Source organism: Heliangelus exortis, chromosome 15, assembly GCF_036169615.1.
Source record: "Heliangelus exortis chromosome 15, bHelExo1.hap1, whole genome shotgun sequence".
Classification (NCBI taxonomy): domain Eukaryota; kingdom Metazoa; phylum Chordata; class Aves; order Apodiformes; family Trochilidae; genus Heliangelus; species Heliangelus exortis.
Genome location: NC_092436.1, coordinates 12,117,069 through 12,138,734, shown reverse-complemented (window position 1 = coordinate 12,138,734; position 21,666 = coordinate 12,117,069). Strand labels below are relative to the sequence as shown.

General features: G+C 45.3%; 1 protein-coding gene across 1 annotated transcript in view; it reads right to left on the bottom strand.

Annotated features, from left to right (window-relative positions):
- The window catches only part of KCNIP1 (potassium voltage-gated channel interacting protein 1), a 133,938-nt gene extending 122,301 nt beyond the window's left edge, over window positions 1-11,637 (bottom strand). The window contains exon 1 of the mRNA XM_071759154.1: window positions 11,264-11,637. Coding sequence (XP_071615255.1) covers window positions 11,264-11,324 — 61 coding nt within the window. The 5' untranslated portion in view covers window positions 11,325-11,637. The remainder of the gene's footprint in view (window positions 1-11,263) is intronic.
- Window positions 11,638-21,666: the final 10,029 nt, after the last annotated feature.

Below are 21,666 nucleotides of genomic sequence, written 5' to 3'. Positions count from 1 at the left end.
GGTCCTTCAGCTCCAAAGGACTGTGTTTCATTCTCTTCTGTCCATGTATCCATCAAAAGAGTTCCTAAACCCAAGAGGTATGGAGGAAACAAACTCTGTTGGAAAGGATCAAAACTCCCGTGATGGGATGGGCAACAAAAATTTCCCTGTCCACATTGGAAAGAGGCCTATGCCTGCAGCTATCTCAGCACCATGTAGCCTGTCCACAGCCCCGTGAGCCTCCTGAAACACAGCCCTGAAACTGCTAGCAACATCAGATCTACTGGCAGAGAGCAAAGTGGGAGGTGACCTTGCGGATGACAATATTTCTGGGATATGCTCATCAAAAGATCAAAAGTGGCCTCCTTATTCTAGCCATCCTACCTGGCTCATATACCAGCAGTGACTACTACCTGGTTAAGACCAATAGTACAGCTCCACAGACAAAAGCTTCTGCAGCCCAGTGCTGTTTGAGCCAAACTGTTTAATGTCATCCCTGACCTTCACCACTGGCAGCAGCTGAGCCAGGCCCCATCCACAGCAAATCCAGGTGGACACCTCGTGTAGTAGTCAGGGGGATGGGCTCTGTGCTGTCTGATACTGGAAAGCAGCACTCACAGCATGAACAAGTCCTTAGCCTTGACCTCCTCTTCTCCTAAACCTCACGTGCTTGGGAGCTATCTCATAAAGCTTAACAAAATACAGCAAACTAAATCATAGCAAGCAGACAAGTGAGAAGCAATTAGCTTAGGCAAAACTCTACAGCAGTAATAGTCACTGAACAAGAAAATACAGCAAAATGCTGAGGATGACTGAGGGTGCTGACACTCTGTATCCAGGAGCATCACCCCCAACTCCCCTGGCACACTCAGTGGACCCAGAGCGTTGCACAGGGAAGCTCAGATGGAATCAGCTCTCCAGCAGCATCATCCCCACCTCATCCTGCCTCAGGAGTTTGATTTATAAGGCAGTGAAGTTCTTTAAAAAGATTGCTTTACAGTAGAAGCTAAACACACTCATTATGGCACAATTTGTGCAGGCTTCTGCAGAGAAGCACCTCTTCACAGAATCATAAGGAGATGATCAAAGGCTTGTTCCTCATTTCATGCTCCTTCAGGAATTCAGCAGAGTCTGAAATATTCTTGTAGGTGAAAAATACTACCAGACCTGCAAACGCCTCTAGTAGTTGCTTAGAGCTGTCTCACTGGCTTTACGCATATAGTTCAGGCACATTAACTGAAAACACAGGGTCCCACTATGAACCACAGGGAACGTTTCTGGGCACTGGTGTCCAGCCAGGAGAATGTCCCTCAGGTGCAATACCAGAGCAGCAAAGCTGCATTTGTGCTTCCTGACTCTGCCAGTGCCATGAGCTTGGCTTCAGCTACAGCTCTGCTGGAGACAAAGCAGAAAGAGAGGGAAAGGCAGGAGCCCAGCAGGGTGCAAGGGGAAGCAGCCCAGGCAGAAGATGGGAGTCTGTGTGTTTTCTGACTGATCAGAGTCTGAGAAGTCAGAGATGATGTGGGGATCATGGGGCTGTCACTGACTTCACACACCAGCAGCTTCTAACAATCCTCTGTCTGGTTTTGATCAAGCTAGAGGTTAAGAACATTTACCAGCTAAATCCCCCACTATCAGTGATTTCCAGACAACAACACTAAAGGGGCATAGTTTTCCTGAAAACAATGCAGACATTTGACAAATTGTGTTCCAAGCCGGAGCATTTCCAGAACAACTCCAGTTGGGGTGAACTAAAGTTTTGGGTTTGGACCAAACTTGTAGTCTAACAAGTAATTTGCTTTGGAGGTTTTACAAACCAGTAGTGAGCAGAACACAAAAGTATATTTGCTTCAACAGATGCAGCACCACATTTGAACTTCACAGCATTCCCCCAGATCTGAGTTGGGCTGTGGGTATCATCCCAAATGGCTCTGTGCTGTGTCCTCTTGGGCACTTCTGGACAGCAGCAACAATCAGTGCCCAGGAAAAGCACACAGTGCTCCATTTCCTGCACCACGTGAACTTCTGAACTGCAAGTCCTTCACCTCCATCAATTGTCAGGACAGATAAACAAGAAAGGCAGCATCAGCTAAAAAAATTGCAAATGTAGCCATGTAAAGTCCTATAGCTGATGGCATAGCCCAGAAAACTTCTGATCAGAAAATTCCCTTTGTTGGGCAGCATCTTTTCCTGGAGGGCTTTGGTGACCCACAGGCAGCTCCATGCTCCACCACAGAGATTGTTAGAAATGATATGGCAGTAGTTTAGCTGTAATGTCCTCACTCCTGCCAAGCAGAGGATGCCAAATTGCTGCTTTCAAGTCCCTTTTGATGCCTATACAGCTTTGGAAATAAAAGGCACTTTCCTGAAAGAACAGCCTCCGGTTGGATTTCTGTCCCAGCACCAAACCTGCTCTGTGTGCAGATGTAGCTGCTGCATACACAAACAGGAGCAGATCTGTGGGACCAAATTTTCTTTGCAGAACTGCATGCTTGCCTTTACCTGTCATTCAGTACAGACAAATATCCACCTAGGCAGGGTTTTCTTCATGCCCTAGTGCAGCTCTTTGTCTAGATAGCTGCAGCCTGGCTAATTCTGTATGCACAGAATTGCCAACTAGACCTTCAGTCAGCTCACATTAAAATATGAGATAACAAGCACCTTCTTGCAGGGACTCAGACACAGACGTAATACATACTTTCAATTCCTGGGGCACTGGTATCACAGTCCAGGATCACATCTGACTCTCCCAATGAAGCATGTAAACTGGTATGTAGCAAGACAAACCTCTTTTAGGGCACGGTGCTCCAAGGCCCAATCAGGCGTTCCAGCAGAAACTCGTGAATACTGCTCTGAGTCTATCGCCCTCAGGGTTGACTAGCCTGGATCGGTGCTATTGCTCCGAAAGCAGCTAATCTCTCTGCTGGCTTGCTCAGGAGTGAGCTGAGCCTGTGCTTCAAGCCTCACCATTCATTGGCCCCCCCAGTCCTGCTCATGCGCAGTAGGGGCTCACCCTAACCAGGCACAGGTGGGCTTAACACAAGCTTATGCCAACTACCTGGCAATTAGTGGCACCTGGTTGCCTCATTTCACTACACTGCTATGCCAATTCCATTATAAGGTTTAGCAGACAGCAATCCCCTGCCCTGACACAAAAGTTTTCTGCTTCCTATTTTGTTTTTTCGTGTGCCACTCGCAGTTCAGACAGCAACACAAACACCACACCCTGAACCGTGAGGATGAGGAGTGCAAAGGGGTGATGCTGATGCTCCCTACAGAATCATGGGGTTCACCTCAACAGGGTGAAACAGTTGTTTTAGGAAAATTTGTCCTTCCTCACAGATGCTGGGCTGGCTCCTGACATTGCTTAGCTAGGGAACTAACAGTGTGGATGCCCTACAGAGGGCAAGCCTCAGCCTAGGCAATTCTGTGTGCTAACTCAGGGCCCTTGCCTAGTGTCTCAGCTGACAATCAGAAAATCCAAGGGGTTGATATGTAGCATTGCTCACTAGAAGGAAGCCACAGCAGCCTGAGAAAACATAAACCTGGGAGCTCAGCCCTGAAATGCAGGCAGGCAAAGTTAGAATTGTCAGAACACGTAAGCTCTGCTTCTGGAACCACATTCTAACTGGCTACACCATGTGAACATGGCTTATTTCATCCATATTTTCTTGCCTATCAATTTGACAGGCAGAAACCTTTATTTTGTCAGAGCACTAAAAGTCCCTGATGCTCAGCACCGAGCTCCATCACTGCAGAATTCAGCTCTGAGGTGACACTGTCCCTTCCCACTAAGGACCCCTCAGCAGAACAATACAGTATTCTGGGGTTTCCTAGAAACCTCCCTCCAGCAGCACATCACCTATCCTCACAGCCATGCTCTCCATTAGCTATTCTCAGCCACAAGATAAAATGTCCTGTGCCTAACAACTGGCTTGCAGAGACCTTAACTGTGGCCATCTATGGAAATTCTGGGAAATTCTGCCCACAGAAGCAGCACAGGGGGGAGGAGGATTCTTATGGAGCGAGAGAAAAGCAGACACTGGTGTCTGTGGAGAGCTGTGGTTGTTGAATATGTCGAGAAAGTAATGTTTGGATTGAGGAAAGCCAAACAGATGTAGCAGAGCCCTGCCAGGGAAGGAAAGGATGACTCTGTTACCCAGCTCATGTCTTCCTTACCCAGGCTCTGCTCTCTGCAGCTCTCCCCCAGCTCCCAGTCCCTCCCCACAGCCACGCAATGCCTGGCAACTCCCCCTCATTTCTCTTCCAGCTTGGTTAAACTCTCCAGACCTGCCCCACCACACCCTCCCTACCCCAGCAGGAGTTGCAGCCCCATTTTTATGGGCTTAACAAGAAATTAATGGACGTTATCTGTATTATTTTCAGTCCAGACCAAAGACATTACCCCACAGTGATGGCCACGAGCACAGCATGGAGGTAACTGGGCTTCCCTCAGTTTTGGCTTATTTTGAAAACATGCATACAGTTTACACCTTTAATAATTTTTTTCTTTTTCTTTAGTACAAGCTATCCTCAATAAGTTATTTCTCTTCCCTCTGGGAGCTCAGAATTAATACAAAGGGAAAAATTAATGGCCTTGCTTGGAACCCTGGGTATATTTTGGTTACAAATGCGGCAGTAGTTCCATATGGCTCTAACTTGCATTTCCCAGCTGGATAAGCCACCTGCCATGCATTTTGGTACCTCCCTAACAGGGGAGGAGAAGTGGTGTCCAGACCACCCCACACCTGCTGGGAAACACCTCTTGGAGAGAAATGACAACATAAACCCTGTGTGAATGTTGTCACAAGTCTGAGACCCTGAGCAAGCACCCAGACTTTCAGCATCCATGTGCCATCACATTCTCTGGGTAATGATTTTCAATCAGAACCATGGCACTTGACACAAATGCCCAGTTCTGTCCCCCCTAACAACAGAGGAAGAACTTGAGCAGTTACACTTCTCTGTCCACATCTAAACTACGATCAAATCACAAGGCAGTAAAGCGTTTCTCAAGTTTTGGTGAACAAGCACAATTAGTATAATTTTTGATTTGTGAAACATTTCAGCTAAAAAAAAAAAATACCTTTTTGAAAAACCTGTTAGTCTACAGAGTTTTTAATAAAACTTAAATAAATATAAAAATAAACATTTGGCTGTAGGTTTCTAGTGGAGAAATAAAACATTATTTTTCCCCACACATTTGACCAAAATCAGCATGAGTTTATAACTTGCTTTGGTTGACCTTGCCTGTTTTTCATAGATAAGATTTTTTCTTCCAAAAATTTGTACAACACTAACTGACTTCTGTTTACTTACTTGGTGACATAAACCCATATAAATCTGGGAACTGTTCAAAACTTCTGCTATGTATTAACTTCCAAGCTTTTCATATCTACAGTGTCAAATATTTTCAGTTGCAAAAATGAAATTGTTTCCTCGTGCCAATTCCAAACACCAAATAGCCAGTAATTCACACTGGAAGTGCTGCTGATGAAAAAAGGCTGGAAAATTACCAGTGCTGGATGTTAAAGGCTGGGAAATATTTCCTATTTTATCCTTTTGAACTACTGTGGAGCAAAAAGAAACTTCAAAGCACTGCAGCTTTGCCATCAAGTCTCTAATCACATCTTCTGTGGTGGGATTTCATGGCTCTGGGTGGATGTGCTGCACTTTGAGTGGCACATGGCACCCATAGGAAAGGACAGGAGATAAACAAACACTTTGCTTCATCCGCTTTTCTTTATCCCAGTCCTCTGCAATGGGTCTGACTACAAAAGCTCAGGTAGGTGCTGCATGGCTGTAAGAAACACTCAGGGACATAAGCTATTTTAATTTAATCAGTGCTATCCACTCTTAAGACCAACTATTTAGGCTCACTCTGCCTCAATACCAGGAGCTGTAACTATAGGGAAGCACGTGGGAAACAAAGCAAGAGGCAAGGGCAGAAATTTAAGGCAAGCAAGTAAACAGGACCTAAAGAAATTTTGGCTGAAAGAGGGGGCAATGGGGAATGGAAGACAAGTCCCAAAATCCTACCCAGCTCTAAGCAAACCCCACATCTGCATGGCCTCTCCAACAGGTTGCTGAGGTTGTGGGAAAGCAGGGGACAAACTGCTCCTACATCTCTGTGCCCACCATCCCAGGCACATCCCAGGCATATAGCTGGGATGCTGGGCTACTGGAACACTGGGCAGCCTCCCACACACCTCTTGCACTCAGGAGAAATCAAAGCATTTCACCCACAGTGCCATGCTGTGGCTAACACTTATTGGTCATGACATTTGTTCCATACTGCTGCTGAATGAGTGCTTACAGCAGTGTTGTTGCTGAGCCCTGCTCCATGCAGCCATGACAAAGAAAATTCCCTGGAAGAATCTGCCTGTCAGACCCTCAGCTTCCAGTGCAGGCAGCTGAGCCTGTACCTGATGTGCCAGACTGTGTCAGATGATAAGCAGAGAAGATTTGGGAGAGAAAATGAGAGGTCAGAGAGAGGTTTTGGATCTTGGGCACAGCCAGGAGAAAACAAATCAGCCATTTCTTCCCATCAGTCACCCACCTGCAGGCTCAGATCTCTGAGCAGGGGGAGGGATGCTCTCCTCGCTCATCCCTGCAGGATGGGGAACAGAAATCTCTGTTCATAAAATACTCAGGACAAAGGGTTGTAAGTTCCAAGTCTTCAGGACACACACATTCATTCCAAACAGTGTCAGGGTGTCAAATTTCAAAAGCCTATAGACGGTAAAGCTGTCATAAACAGCTTGAATAAAAATATTTTGTAATGGCACATACTTGGCAAAATAAATACCAGGGCAGCTCCCTTGGCCAAATCAGCCATCTCTGTTTGGCAGCTGCAGGTCCAGGGCTGAACAGACCAACTCCTTGAAACACTCTTGCATTACTGCTTTTGAGCAGAGAAGGAGATTGTTCTAGTGCAGAGAACTAAAAGGGCAGAGCCATGGCTGGCAATGTTAGGGGCTCAGGTCAGTCTGATATTCTTATGAAGACTGAGTAGCCAAGCAATGCTGAGTGGTTTCCTGGAAAGTAAAAGGCTTAAAAATGCATCTGATCAGACACTAAATGTGATGCTTTTGGACAACAAGCCATTTCAAAACAAACTTTCCTTCAAAGCAAAGTCTAGAAATTGGTCACTATAAAAATGACACAACTGACATTTTAAATGAATTCCTGCTCTTAGCTCTTGCAAAAATGAACAACTGGTTTGGGTGGTCTTGGATCAAACCAGTTACTCACATTCAACAAAACTCAGATTAACAGCTGAAAGCCATGCTGCTTTCTGTGGGCACGGTCAGGGTAAGAGGTGGGGCCTGCAGCTCTCAGACCAACATGATTCAGCTATTGAGAAATAAATATTGGATTTATATTTCACTGTCACTGGGGGGGGAGTAAAGAAAAGAGAGATCAAACATAACTAATCCCTTATTCCTCTCTTTTTCTCTCTACTGAAACTGACCTTGCCCACAAATGGCAGTGGAACCATCCCCAGTGCACACCACTGGGTAGGGAAAGCAGTCACAACAAGAAATTCCCCCTGCTTTAGCAGTCTGCTAATCTGAATGTTTCCATGATGAATATGGAAATGTCTGATTCTAGGCACAAATTCGGTCATGATTGGCTGCAAACTGTAAAAATATTAACAGTGTCTATTTCTGCAGCTAGCTGGAACCAGAGATGCATTTGTGTGTACATTATCTGCTCTGCCTCCCAGTGTTGTTGTGGTTTTGGGTTTTTTTCTTCCTCCTAATTTATGGTTTTATTGCTTATATTTGCTGGAGAATATGATATACAAGCAACCTGACATCCTCAAGTCCATCTTATTCTTGCATCCAACCTCTAACTGCTAACACAATAAGAGAGGATGAAGCACCTCTCAGCTATCCCTGGTCTGCATACTGTGTGGGAAAAGTGCTGGGAAAGGCAGAAAAGAAGAATCTCAACAATGAATGAAGTTAAAATGGCATCAGTTGAGGCAATCAGAGGAAATAAGTTCCTATGAAATACCCAAATAATTCGTGGAACTCCCCCAAGCTACTACAGAAACAAACAGCACAAATCTCAGACTATCCAGGGACACTCCATCCAGCAGGGAAAGCTTCTGAGCTTTACTGATACAACTGCAAATATACAAAGTAGAAATCTTTATCCCCCAGGACAGGCTGTGAGGCACATAACCTGCCTAGACAAATCACCCAATTATATTAGATTAAGTTTTCACATTCAAGCCAAATGAACGATCTCCTCTCCAGACCCCCAGCAGTGCCCACTACCACAGACAAGTCGCGTTCTGAACAGAGAACTGCTGGGCTCCTCCTGCCTTTATTGATTCAAGTTCCCTGTTTTCATTAAGGCAGGGAATTAAATCTTGAACAGAGCTACAGTATATCCTCCAGAATTGCTGCTGACAGCTGAAAAACCCAAAGCAGGCACCAGTCCCACTGCCAGTGCCCTGAGCCCAGAGAGGAGCAGGGGCTGAGGGTGAGCAGCCTGCAGAGCCATGTCCTGCACTGAACCTGAGGGTCACTCAGGCCCTCTCTGCCAGGACCCCCCGTGCTTACTGATATTAATCCATCGCTGAAGACTCCTCACTTTACACATGAACTGTTTATTTTATCTGTTCTTCAAATACACATGCATGCATTTTGCTTTTAGTTTATAACAGCAAAGTAACCTCAGATAATGGGTGAGCTGCTTAGTTAGGAAAGGCCCCACAAATTGTCTTCAAATTAATTGGAAGAGCACAGCTTCACCAAGACAACAGTGTGTTTGCAGAGGTGTGGAACTAACCCTGTTGTAACTATTTTTCCAAGCCCTTGTTTTAACAGCAGTATTTCAGTCCTACATAAGTCCTGCAATATTGAAATAAACACACAGATAAACATAATAAAAAAGATAATAGTTGATGGTAACTCAATAAAGAAATAGATAATGAACACTTTACTTAAGAAAAGATAGACACAGTGATATCAAACAAAGCAGTCAGACCTGAGCATCATTAGCAAGGTGCCCTCTGACAGAGTGGGCAGCCCCTTGAGCAGTCTGCATCAGCCACCAGGCAGGCAGCACTGGCCCAACTGAGCCTTTCCCTCTGCTGAGCACTTGTGTGAGCACACCCAGAGTGCTGCAGCCAGTGCTGGGCTCCCCAATACAAGACAGACATGGATACACTAGGGTATGGTCCAGAGGAGACCATCAGGATGGCAGGGCTGGAGGAGATGCTGGAGAAACCAGTGGGCAACAGTAAGGAATCCATCATGTGGTGGTGATTGACTTCTACTGACTATTTAATTGACAAACAATTTCAGGTTGTATTCAAGCCCTGCAGATATTAGTCTTTTGTTGTTGACAAGGTGAAGTGCTCAGTCAGTATGAAAGAAACCAAGCAGCTTACAAGCACAGGTGGCAAACATGCCCCCACCACTGCTGTTGGGAGATGTCGGGGATCTGCAACTGGCTGAAGTCAGCCAAAACCTGCAGCCTTGGTCTATAATGTTCTTTCCTATCAGGTAAATAGTGACTAAAAGGTGTAAAAGGTATTAACTAGATTTTAAAAAGAACCAAGAAAATCAAAGGAACTTCTTCCAATTTGTTGTCTCCAGCTGGATATCTTACTAACCAGCAGAACCACATGGATAACACACTGGGAGAGACCAGTCAAGAGATCACTCTGGGAACACAAGTTTTGATAAATATAGCTAAAAAACCACAGCCAGCAGGCATCAGCAAGATCAAATCCCACCATAAGTATTCAAATGTGTGACCAGATGCTGGATTTTTACTTCTCATGAGCTCCAACAAAACACAATTTCTTCTGTCGAGTAGAAAATTCAGCCAAGCACAAGACAACAAAATGGTAGAGAACAGATGCATTCACCCCAAAATGATCTACATTTAGGGGAAATCAGAACCAGCTCCCAAGTGTCTGACAGGTGGGTAAGACAACCATGTGTGTCACAGCAGCCACCATGCCCAGTGCACCCTGTTCAGCTCTTGTGTACTTTGCAGAGCCTAAAGACAACTCACAGCTTCAAATTTGACTCGGTGCTTAAAGAATTACACAGTTATGCATGCAGAGTACATAATATCAATTATGGCTGCATTATAACAACACAGAAAGGTGAACTATAAACCATTTACAAACACTCTAATGTAAAATTTTGTCCTACCCTGGATGTCTTGCACCAGGAACACAGAATTTTACATTTGGTCACACACTTGCCACAATCAAATCCTCTGCACAGCCCCTCCCTGTTTCTTTTTAGTGACTACTTGATGTTTGATATTTCCTAAGACTTTTTTAAAAATTTATTTTAAAATACTAGAAAACCCATATCAACTTGCAATGATACATATGTGAAGTGTGCAACAGATCCATCCAGTGGCAACAGAGCCCTACCCTAGAAAGACCCTGAGAGTCTAAACTGCAGAGGTTCTGGCAGGGCATATTTCTACATAGCAAAAAGACTTGCCCAAGTTTGTCTCTCTGTCTTTGTTTGCTAAACAATACTCATTCTCTATGGTATGGACATGACCCTGACAGTGCTTTCAACTTTCTGCTCAGCAGCATCCCAGAATTTTTGGATTAACCTAGAAAGAAATTGAGCAAAGCTCAAGCAAACACTATACAAACTCAACCTCCTGAAAAATCAGCATTTCACAGCCAATACTTATGGTTTTAAGGATTAAAATCCCTGGGACTGCTGCTTGCTTTCTCATTTTTCATTAGCTTCTCCTCCTCTTCTTTATGAAAACACCCTAATTCTTTTCCTCTCTTGATAATCTTTACAAAACACACAATCATTAGTATTGCACACTTGGTGCTGTATTACTGGATATACAACACTGCCCCTACCAATACTTTCTGAGAAGGAAACCACAAGGTACTCAAAAGAATTTGCTGTGTATCTACATTTTATTCTCCCCTCAAAGGGTTTACAAAGCATGGGATGTGGGAATAAACAGGGCTCTTCTGCAAGTGCTCTGCATATGAAGCCACTGAGTTTCTCCTCCTCACACATGCCTGTATTGAAGGATTACAATACTTCAGATGCTTTTCAACCCCCAAGCCCTTCCACAGCAATTTCCTCATGCCCACACGTTTCCTCCACCACCTCGCATCCCACTCTCCTCTGCAAATTACACCTCTCATAAAGATTGCCTGGTTACTTATAAGTGGCACATGTTCATTTTCTCCTTCCTTTTTATATAAATCTCTCTCCTAGCAAAGATACAGAAAAGGCAGGGAAAGCAAAACCACAGGTCTTACCTTTTGATGGTCTTCTTTGTTTCGTTTGTAGAGAGGAGAACGTACCCATTACAGCACCCATTGCAAAAGCTACTTGTGAGTTTTTGAGGAGGATTTATTTTAGCTGGGATTTTCTTCCTTGATTCTTCTCACGCCACCCACCTCCCCCACCACCACCAGTGTGAAATGCCCCCAAGAACCAAACAAAACAGAGGAAGTCAAGAAAGAAAAGAAGAAAGGAGGAGGGAAAAAGCAAAGCACTGCAGCTCAGCATTCAGCAAGCGTTAAGCTTTGAGGGGATTTTTTTTTTTTTTTTTTTTTTTAAGTCAACACACATGCACTGACTCACAGCCAGCTGCACTGTTATTATTCAAAACAGCTCCCCATTAAAATTAAAATGCTAGGTAGATTCCCTCAGACCAGAGCTGGCAGCAGATGCATCAAAATATTTACTGGAGTACAGCCACATAAATACACAGGATAATTCTTCCCGTTCCCTTATGGCTCCAACCAGCAGGCTGCACGTCTGCCGAGGGAGCATCAGAGCATCCCTTCCAGTGAATTCTAAACTGGATTCCTGGAGACAAGATGAGGGGCTCAGGGGGGAGGGCCAGGGCTCTGGGCTGGGTACCAATTCCCAATGAATGGAAATCTGAGTGGGAAAGGATAGAGAGAGGCATCAAAGCCCCGGCTGCAGGGGCTGTCTGCTCCTGCTTATTAAGCATCTGACAGAAAGGTAAGAAGCAGCAATCTCTAGCAGTCTTCTCAAGCAGAAAAGTCAGAGGAAAATAAGTACCGTGGGGGAATACAGAAAATGTCACCAGAATCCTTTTCCTGAGCACCAAAAAGCATGTGCAAGGTGTGTCGATAACTTATTTTTCTGCAAAGTACTTAATGTTCTTAAAAAATGATATGCACACGCAATAAACTGTTGAAACAAAATTCTGCAAATGCCAGGTGGCTTGAAGGAGGTAGAAAATTCTTGGCATTTTGTTCAGTTCTCATATTTAAAAAATATCAGCCCTGCATCTTGTTATGCTTTCTCAGGTAAGACAGCAAATGCTTAGGTACAGAAAGAGTTAAATATATCATGGCAGCCATCAGAACTAGAATTAAATTGCTATTTGCACTCAGTAGATGAGATTAAGAAAACATTTGTGCAAATACTGTATCTGCCTGAAGAAATCGGTTCCTACACGAGAAACCAAAGCACCTTGTCTCATGTTTCCCCAGCTGACCTCCAACTTTGGATTAAAGACTTCATCAGACACAGATCCCAGAGATCTCAGGATCATAAGCTGCACAGCATCAGTGTCCCTGGAGGTACAGCCCCATGATACCTCCTGCTCACACACTGGCAGCAATGCTGCCTTTGCTGCACAGGTGTATTTGCATCCCTTGTGTACACCAGCAAAAAGCTTTCAATTAGTTGCAAGTAACAAAAGGCATTACACAAAATGCCTTTTTTTCCCTTCTCCTTCTTTTTTTTTTTTACAACTCAAATACACCAAGTAAGCTTATTCTGGGCAATATCTGAGGTAAGGTCTTGGTGTTTAGATGCCAAAATCCTGAACAGAAATGTATCATTCTGCAGGGAGGTGCAAAGTGCCCTGGACTTGGGGCACAAAGTCCTGCAGTTGTCATCATGGGGATGCTTAATAACTGACATCAGATGTTGGCAAAGTTGTCTTGTTAGCAGAAATCAACAAACTGCAGCTCTGGTCACATCATCCACTCCCAGTCCCACACATAAGTTCACTCTTGCACTGGGAAAAAGTGTTTTGCACTGAAGAGCTCTAAAGTCACTCCACAGACTATCAGAGAATCATTTGGGTTGGAAAAGACCCTTAAGATCATTGAGTCCAACCACAGACCTACCACTGTCAAGTCTGCCACTAAACCACATGGGATCCTTATGCACCACATCCACACAGCTTCTAAATCCCTCCAGAGATGATGACTCAACCACCACCCTGGGCAGCCTATTCCAATGTTTGACAACCCTTGCAATGAAGAAATTTTTCCTAATATACAATCTTAACCTCCCCTTGTGCAACTTGAGGCCATTTTCTCCTGACTGACACCTGCATTGCTACAACCTTCTTTCAGCAAAAAGTATCCGGCTTTAGGATTCCTCCTGACATCAGCTGGATCCCAGCCACACAGAAAGAACTTGGCCTGGGAGTGACAGATTTGGCTGTCCATATGGTGAGATAACCTAGAAAAATGTAATTTGGGAAGATAAAATTGCACCCCTAATGCCTCAAGTGTTGTTTACTTGAAGCAGCATGGCATATGAAGGTGGAGGGCAAATGTGGGTATTTGGTTTTTCCTTGAAATTTGAAAGATAAAAGGATTTGTCTTGGCTGGAAACCCATTGTAATGGATCTCTGAAATCATGGGGATAAACAGTTACATGAGGTTTTGTTTGTATGATTCAAATATGCAGGAATGGGGACAAGAGAAAGGGAACTTTGTCTCTGCCTAGGGCAGTCAAGCACAGAATCACCAGTGCAAATGCTGCCACTTTGTCTCACAGCTGAAAATCGAGACCTCAGAGGAGCAGAAGCATTGTAAACACTAATGAATTAGGGTATTTGCCACAGCAGGCAGGAATTCTTTCCCCAGAGATGACCATCCAGATTTATCAACCTAGGAGATAATACTTTGAGATGCAACAAGTGCTGAGGGTCATCCTCTACCTCTACCTCTGAGGTCTATCCTCAGCCCTGAGGCTGAGGAGCTGGGAGGGAGCTCATCTGCTCCACCATGGCAGAGCTGAGGAGCTGAATATAAGTACAAATAAATAAATATAAATAAACATAATATAAATATATTTAATATAATATTATATATAATATATATTATATAATATAAATATAAATAAATAAAGATAAAATGAAAACTGATCTCTGACTGTGACAGGAAAATGTGCAGTTCTATCCACATGGGTACCTAAGCTGGCAGCTTGGATTAGAGCTGCCATCAGAGTACCTTGAGGAAGGGAGAAGTTGAATTGTGTCAAACCTGACTGCAGCCCCCAGGATGGACTTGCAGAGCTCCAGAGCCCAAGTGCTGCTCACTCCCCAGCTGCATATCCTGGGGCTCTCTCATGGCATCATTTCCACACAGGTCTTAAGCGATTGCTCACACTGCTGAAGATATGAGCTGCTTCAGGCATATGCCAGGAGTAAACCCACCCACTTTCCCACAACCAGTTAACCCAGCAGGTGCTTTGGATTGCATTGTATTTAAAATGCAAATGTAACACCCTTGATTAGGGAGCAGCACCACCAGGTAGCTGGTATCAATAGAGGATGGAAGTGTCCTGCAAGCAAGGTCAGTGGTACAGCTCTGCTCCATGACACAGGAACAGGTCCTCTTCCCAGTAAAGAAAACATCTCATGCAAAACAGAGCCAGACCACACAGTTCTGATATTGTGGGTATATAAAGGAAAGTAGAAGGAAAGCTTTTTTTATATTATTATTCAACAATGTGGACCGATGCCAGAAGAAAATACCTCCCTAAGCAGAGTCTCTAGGGACCCAGTCTCTGATTTATCAGCCATTCCCTCCTACAAAGCAAAGCTGGCACAATTTTCCTGCGGGACTAGCAAGGGAGTTCCTCAGACACACCCAAATCTTAAAACTTGGGACACAGTGAAAGTCATTCTGATGTATTTCTTTTTGTCTCCTGAAGTACAGCAATGAGTATTTGCATAACAGAAACAAAATTAAAACCTGAAAGCTGCCTGTTCATACCAAGCCCATGCCATTTGCTCTGCATCTATCAGCCTTAAGTGGTTCTATGTTGGTCCTGCATTAGAAAGCTTCATTTAAGCTGGAAGTGATTGATTCCTTTTTCCCTTCTGGGTATTTTAGGAATGAAACCCAGGCAGCATTGGCCAGAGTTTCTTTCTGTGTGCTTAAGACTAAAGGAATTTTGTCTTTTATACCCAAGAAATTAACACTTGTTACCAGGAAGCATTTTACAGTTACCCAACTGGAGCACTTCACTTAAGTGGCAGAGGGGACTTTCTGTTTGCCTGAGCAAGCTGCTTTTCTTGATCAGTAAATCAGAGTCCTTCCAACCAGGTGCTGAGAGTGCACAAGTTGCAGACTGGGAGCTGGGAGGATGCCACAGGAGCCTTAACACAGCAATGCCCAAGCTCCTGCTTTCAGCTATGTCCACTCCACAGCAGCCTGGTCAGATGCTCATGAACAGGAACCCACCAACTACTGCTCAGTTCTCTGGCACTAAAGTGTCCCCAGCCATGGTGACAGACTGGCCCCCCACAGCAGCACAAACACAGTTTCTCCTCTGATCCTCAGGGCCTGGACTCCTCCACAAGGGATGGCAGCTGGGGGGAGGAGGAGACAAATTTTGTGTTGATTGCATGGGCACTGATAGGTCCTGCAGCCCCCTTGAAAAACCCTCATGTGCACCATGAGAGCTGCCCACAGGCTCTTGCCATCCCTTCAAGCAGGTCTGATTTTTAAAGCAGTTTATGAAACATGGCTATCCAGATGAAAAAAAAACTCCACAAAAAAACAAACCTAAAAATCAACACCACGAAGGATAACAGAAGAAATGAGAGTTTCTGTTGCTTAGCAAATTTTTTAACCAGTTGATGTTCTCAGCTGTCTGAGCCAGAACATCCTCTGCCAATTACTTGGCTTGGCCCTGAGTCTCCAAAGGAGACCTGGGAGGAGTCTTCCTGAGCCCTGAGCTGCCCAGTTGCCTCCGTCGGGGCTTCCCTGAGGCTGAGGAGCTGGGAGGGAGCTCATCTGCTCCACCATGGCAGAGCACTCCAGACATTCCCCCAGCATCTCTGAAGGACTCATCTTGGTACTGAGGCTCCAGGCAGCTGCATTCCTCACAGCCACAGACCAAGTAAGGAAGACCAAGGTGCAAAAGCCTGGCATGAAATAAATTAAAATGGCTCCAGAGGGAGTCTGAGGAGAAGAGAGAAGCGGAAGAAATCATCAGCATCATGAGCAGAAGCCCAGAGCTTGGCATGCTGACAGCCCCCATAGTGCTGCCTCCCAGACCAAGCCCAGAGGCCTCTGAGGAGCAGCGGAAAGGGGAGCACACCAGTGGTCTGCACTTGTAGTCATAACTTCAGCTATCTTTATTTTTCTGCTATTACTAAAAATTAAAGTAATTCCTTGATTAGACTGCTAGGGTTTCTGTTACACTAACCAATACATTGAAGGTGTGTTTCTACTACAAAGATATACTACTGACTTATTGAGATTGTCCCCATTCAAAGCAGGAAGACTGACAGCTAAGCAGAATCACCCCATAAACACAGACACAGTGACCATGGAGACCTACAGGGAGAAGCTGAAGCAGCATTGGGCTCTCTGCTATGCTGCTGGAAAGCAGCTTGGCCACAGAGAGACTAAGATGAGGTAGTTTTTTGCAGGTCTATACTTGTAGAAAGTGTCTGGGGATCTTTTTGAGTCATCTTTTGCATTTTGTCTACTTCAGGACAGGTTGGGTCATCCTAAACAACATTTTAATGAAGTCAGAATTCACTAGGGATGCATATTTTTCCCCAGCACCTATTTTTTGGAGATGTTCCTTCCAAAAAAGCAGTGGCACACAAGAGCCCGGTTTAATCCTCTTTTTCTTTCTTGGCACTTACAAGCCATAATAATCAGAAGGGATGGTTTTGAATAAATCCTTTTGCTCTCAGTAAGGACATGGTAGCAGGACAGGAACTATTAAAAAATTCATCACTGCACTTCTACAGGCTCAAACCAAATTCTCATGTTAGCTGTGCCACATTTCAAAAGCTAGAGGTCCCTTGTTTCCTTTTTGATGGAAATATATTTTTCATGACATGAAAGCCAGTGAATAAATAATAATGCTGAGAAATACTGAATAGATGAGGCTCAGAGCTGTGGGATCATCTAGATTTTCATATAAATAAAGCACTGACAATATTAAAATGTTGCAAAGCCAGTTGATTTTTAGTCTGATTTTAGTAAATAAAGCTATGCAAAACCAAAGAAAATAAATGTGATGGACACTTAATGCCACCAAGCAGGAAACAAAAAGCCAGGTGTCTGGAGCTCAGCAGCAAGGGCTGTTCATCCTCTAGCATCCCAAGTAGGAAAGTGGAGAACAGAGATGGCATTTTGCATTCTATGGTTTGGAGCAAGCAGTCTCCTGAAATAGAGCACAGAAAAGCTCTGGCTTTTCTTCTTGCAAATACCAAAACAAATCACCACTGCAGCTGCACATAGGTATCTATGGACATACACACTTGTGTGCTTAAAGAACTAAAAAGAAAAGAGATCAAGGTATTGGTCTGCCAATATGAAGGAGCACAGTCAGAGCTGAAAATAAAACTACATTATTGTCTTCTGGTGCTTTGTTGTTATAATAATAAAACTGGGCAGAACTCCACAGAGCAAAACTAATGTACACCCCAAGGATTTTGCTTGAAAAAAGACAGCTAAGAGCTCAGGAAGGGAATCCTTCACATTTCTTGTGACAGCTTCAACAAAACATGAGGCAGATACAGTTTTATATCTTTGGTTGGAGTATTCCTTCTGTAAACAAGGGGAAAATATGATAAGGAAACCCATAAACTTGAAGACTTTTGTAACAGGAAGGGAGGAAAGAAAGACAGAGGTCAGTGCTGATGCCAGGCTGCAGGGGCAGAGTGCTTGGAGCATCCGGGACAGCCCAGGAAGGCTGGGAGGAGGCTGCATTCAGGAGAGTCAAGAACTGCAACTTTTTGTTCTCAGGAGGTCATTGCAGTAATGCCTGAGGATGAAAAAGCTCACATTTCAGTAATGAAAACCATCTATTAATCCATGAGATCTGTTTGAACATTATGCCATGTGAAGTAAAATTTTAAAATCCATACATGAGAAACTTCAAGATGGTTTGAAACAGGACATCCTGAGGAATATTGGCCAGAACTGTCAGGCTACAGAGAAGGATGAGAAGCAGGACACCACCACTGCACTGTGGCAGCTGTTCCAGTGTCATTTAAGCAGCATCATATGGATGTGAATGTAATGCATTGAAGCATCCCACACATTCTAAAGGGAATTTTGACATCCAGTGGCTAAAGAAGATTCCAAAATTTTCCCATTGCAGGAAGAGACACCAGGACAAAGATGCTGGAGCTTCATCCCCCCATGTCTCACAAAGGCTGACCAAGCCTGGCCTGTGCAAGAGGATGCAATAACCCAGATGCCAGGCAGGCATCATATCATGCTTCATATAATGGCACTGGCAGTGCCAAGGGGAATTGTTGCAAGAAGTGAACGTCGTTGAGAGCGGGGGCTCTGTACCGAAACTGGATGTAGGAGCTATTGGTGATCTTGGTTAGCGGAGAGAGCTAACAGCAACCAGCCTTGCTCCGATCCTGCTCAGGAATGAGCTGCCTGGCTACACCCAGCCTCACCTTTTATTGGCTCTAGGTCTTGAGCATGCTCAGTGGGGCCAGCCCTAACTGGGCACAGGTGAGACTGATCACTGGCCTGGCTCATTTCCTGGCAAGTCCTGGAACCTGTTTCCTACATTCCCCCCCCCCCCCCCCCTTTTTTTTTTTTTTTTTTTTTTTGTTTTGGTTTTGGTTTTGGTTTTGGTTTTGGTTTTGGTTTTTGTAAGTTCTTTTTGTGGGGGAAAGATGAAAAGGACGCAAAGATCTTAGCCGCAAGGTGCCTCGTTATTCGGCGCTGATGGTTTCGGTCTGGTCGGGGCAGGGCGTGTCCATTTGCTGGGTACCCAGAGAGGTCCAGAGTCTGAGGAGACACAACTGTATCCTCTCCCAGTGAATAGCAATGGCCCTGTCCATTGTCCCGTCGTTGGCTCCTTGTAGTAGACTTGAATCTCAGGCATGCGGATGACTTTTTGCGATGAGTAGTGTAGCAAGACGGGTGGCTCCTGGGAATCGCGGCTTAGGCTCAAGGAGTTCAATGTAAAAAGGGCCTTGCTGAGCCACATTTGGGGATCCATAATTTTGCTGTCCTTTTGTTTTTGTAGGTAGGTCTTCAGGGTGCGATTAGCTCTTTCTACAATCGCTTGCCCTGTGGATGAATGGGGGATTCCTGTAATGTGTTTCACTCCCCAAGTAGCGAAGAATTGTTTGATTTTTTCGCCTGTGTAGGTGGGTGCATTATCTGTTTTCACTACTTGGGGGATCCCCATGACAGCAAAACAGTTTGTGAGGTGACGGATCACGTGCAGAGCCTTCTCCCCCGTCTGAGCTGTCGCCCAAAGCATACCTGAGAAGGTATCGATTGTGACATGTACATATTTTTGACGTCCGAATTCCGGGACGTGTGTCACATCCATCTGCCAGATTTCTCTGGCTTGAAGCCCTCATGGATTTACGCCCATTCCTAGGGTAGGGCCAAATTGGGCACATTGGGGGCAGGCTTTAACGATGCCTTTTGCCTCCTCCCAAGTGATGGCAAATGTGCGCTTCAAGGCCCTGGCGCTCTGACGAAATAGGGAATGGCTGTTCTGGGCTTTGGCGAATTCAGTGATTGGGTTTTGTATTCCTAGGCTGACCAAAGAGTCAGCTTTGGCATTCCCTTCCCCCAGGCCTAGTGCTGTTTTGTGGCTACGGATATGTAGAATGCAGCATGGCTGTGTTCAGATTTTCAGCGCACGCTGCAGTGATAGAAAGAGCTCCTGTAGCCTCTTGTTTTGCACTGGCTTGATGAGAGCATCCTCAATGCGATTTGCGACTCCGACTGCATATTGTGAGTCGGAGACGATATTGATGGGGACGCATTGCCACTGCATCAAGGCCCAGATGATGGCGAGCAGTTCCAGGGTTTGAAGGTTGTCCTCGGTGGTGCCTGGAATCAGATGCTCTTTCCATTGGCCTTGGTCCTGCCATACGCAGGTGGCCATTCGTGATCTTTTTCCAGCATCTGTGAATACCGTTATGCCAGGCACTGGACGTTCTGAGACAATCGGTCGTTCGACCCACTGGAACTGGCTGATGGCTTGTAGGCGTTTATGTTTCGGGCCATCGTGATGTACCTCGCCAGGATACTTGAGTAAGGCGAGTTGTAGAGGCTCGCTCGGAGTGTTGCAGCATCCAATCAAAATCGGTCGTCTTGATAGGGATATTGATCCACTCCGGTTCTTGGCCATCTACCTCCAGGCAGCGTTGACGTCCCTTTCGTATGAGGAATGCTATGATTTCTGTTTTTTGCCATATGCCCTTCTGGGCCGTATGGGGTGGGAATAGCCACCCTAGGATAGCTACAGACTCTGATCTTCTAGAGTCTCGGTTATATATTTTGTCATGTTTCTGTTCCTCTGGTTTCTTTTCCCGTGTGAAGTCCTGTAGAAGTAGTGCGAAAGGGAATGAGGGGTGGTTACATACCCACACTCCAATGGGGTGGGCGGCGTCTCGACGGTCTGCATAGCCGGTTGCCAACTTGCGGACGACCTGTTTCAAGGCATTTGAGTGATCCTCGGTCCAGTCCACGAGTGCCCCTGGTTGAGTGCCCCGTAGCAATGACAAAAAGGGGTGGATATCTGCGTTGGTGAGACCTATAATGGGTCTAACCCATTGGAGCTCGCCCACCAGTTTTTGGGCGTCATTCAGTGTTTTAACTGAATGAATTACCTCCAATTTTTGTGGCTTCACCATAGCGTCGGTCACTTTCCACCCTGGGTAGCTCCAGGGTGACTTTGTTTGGATTTTTTCCGGAGCTACGATTAGTCCTTTAGTCTTGAGCCGATCGGTCAAGATCTGGCTGATGTTCTCGGGGAACGGGGCTTGTTGGCAAAACAGGATGTCATCCATGTAAATTATTGTATCCGGCATTGCTTCTCTAATTGGTGCGAGCGCCCACGCCACATATGATTGACATTTCTCATCCCCTGTGGAAGCACTACCCACTCATATCGCTTCGCTGGTTCGCTTTTGTTGACCGATGGAATCGTGAATGCGAAGCGAGCGGTGTCTTCACGATTTAGAGGAACAGTGAAGAAACAGTCTTTTAAGTCAATGACCAGAAGGTGCCAGCCTCTAGGCAGCATGGTTAGTAGGGGCAGCCCAGGCTGGAAGGCGCCCATCGGCCACATCTGGTAATTTATTTTTCGTAAGTCTTGTATTAACCGCCACTTGCCCAACTTTTTCGGAACCACAAAGATGGGTGTGTTCCACGGGCTCACGGACGGCTGGATGTGTCCAGCGTCCAGTTGCTCTTTTATAAGGCGGTTGGCAATGTCTAGCCGCTCCTTGGGAAGGGGCCACTGCTCCACCCAGACAGGGGTATCTGTTTTCCAGCGAAGTCTGGGCGTTGGCGGCGCTTCTGCAGTGGCCCTTAATGAAAATTTTGATGGGGTTGGGTGGGTTCCGGGATGGAAAGGATGGCCCCTATTTGGCTCATCACATCCCGACCGATCAACCCCCCAAGTTGTCCGGGCA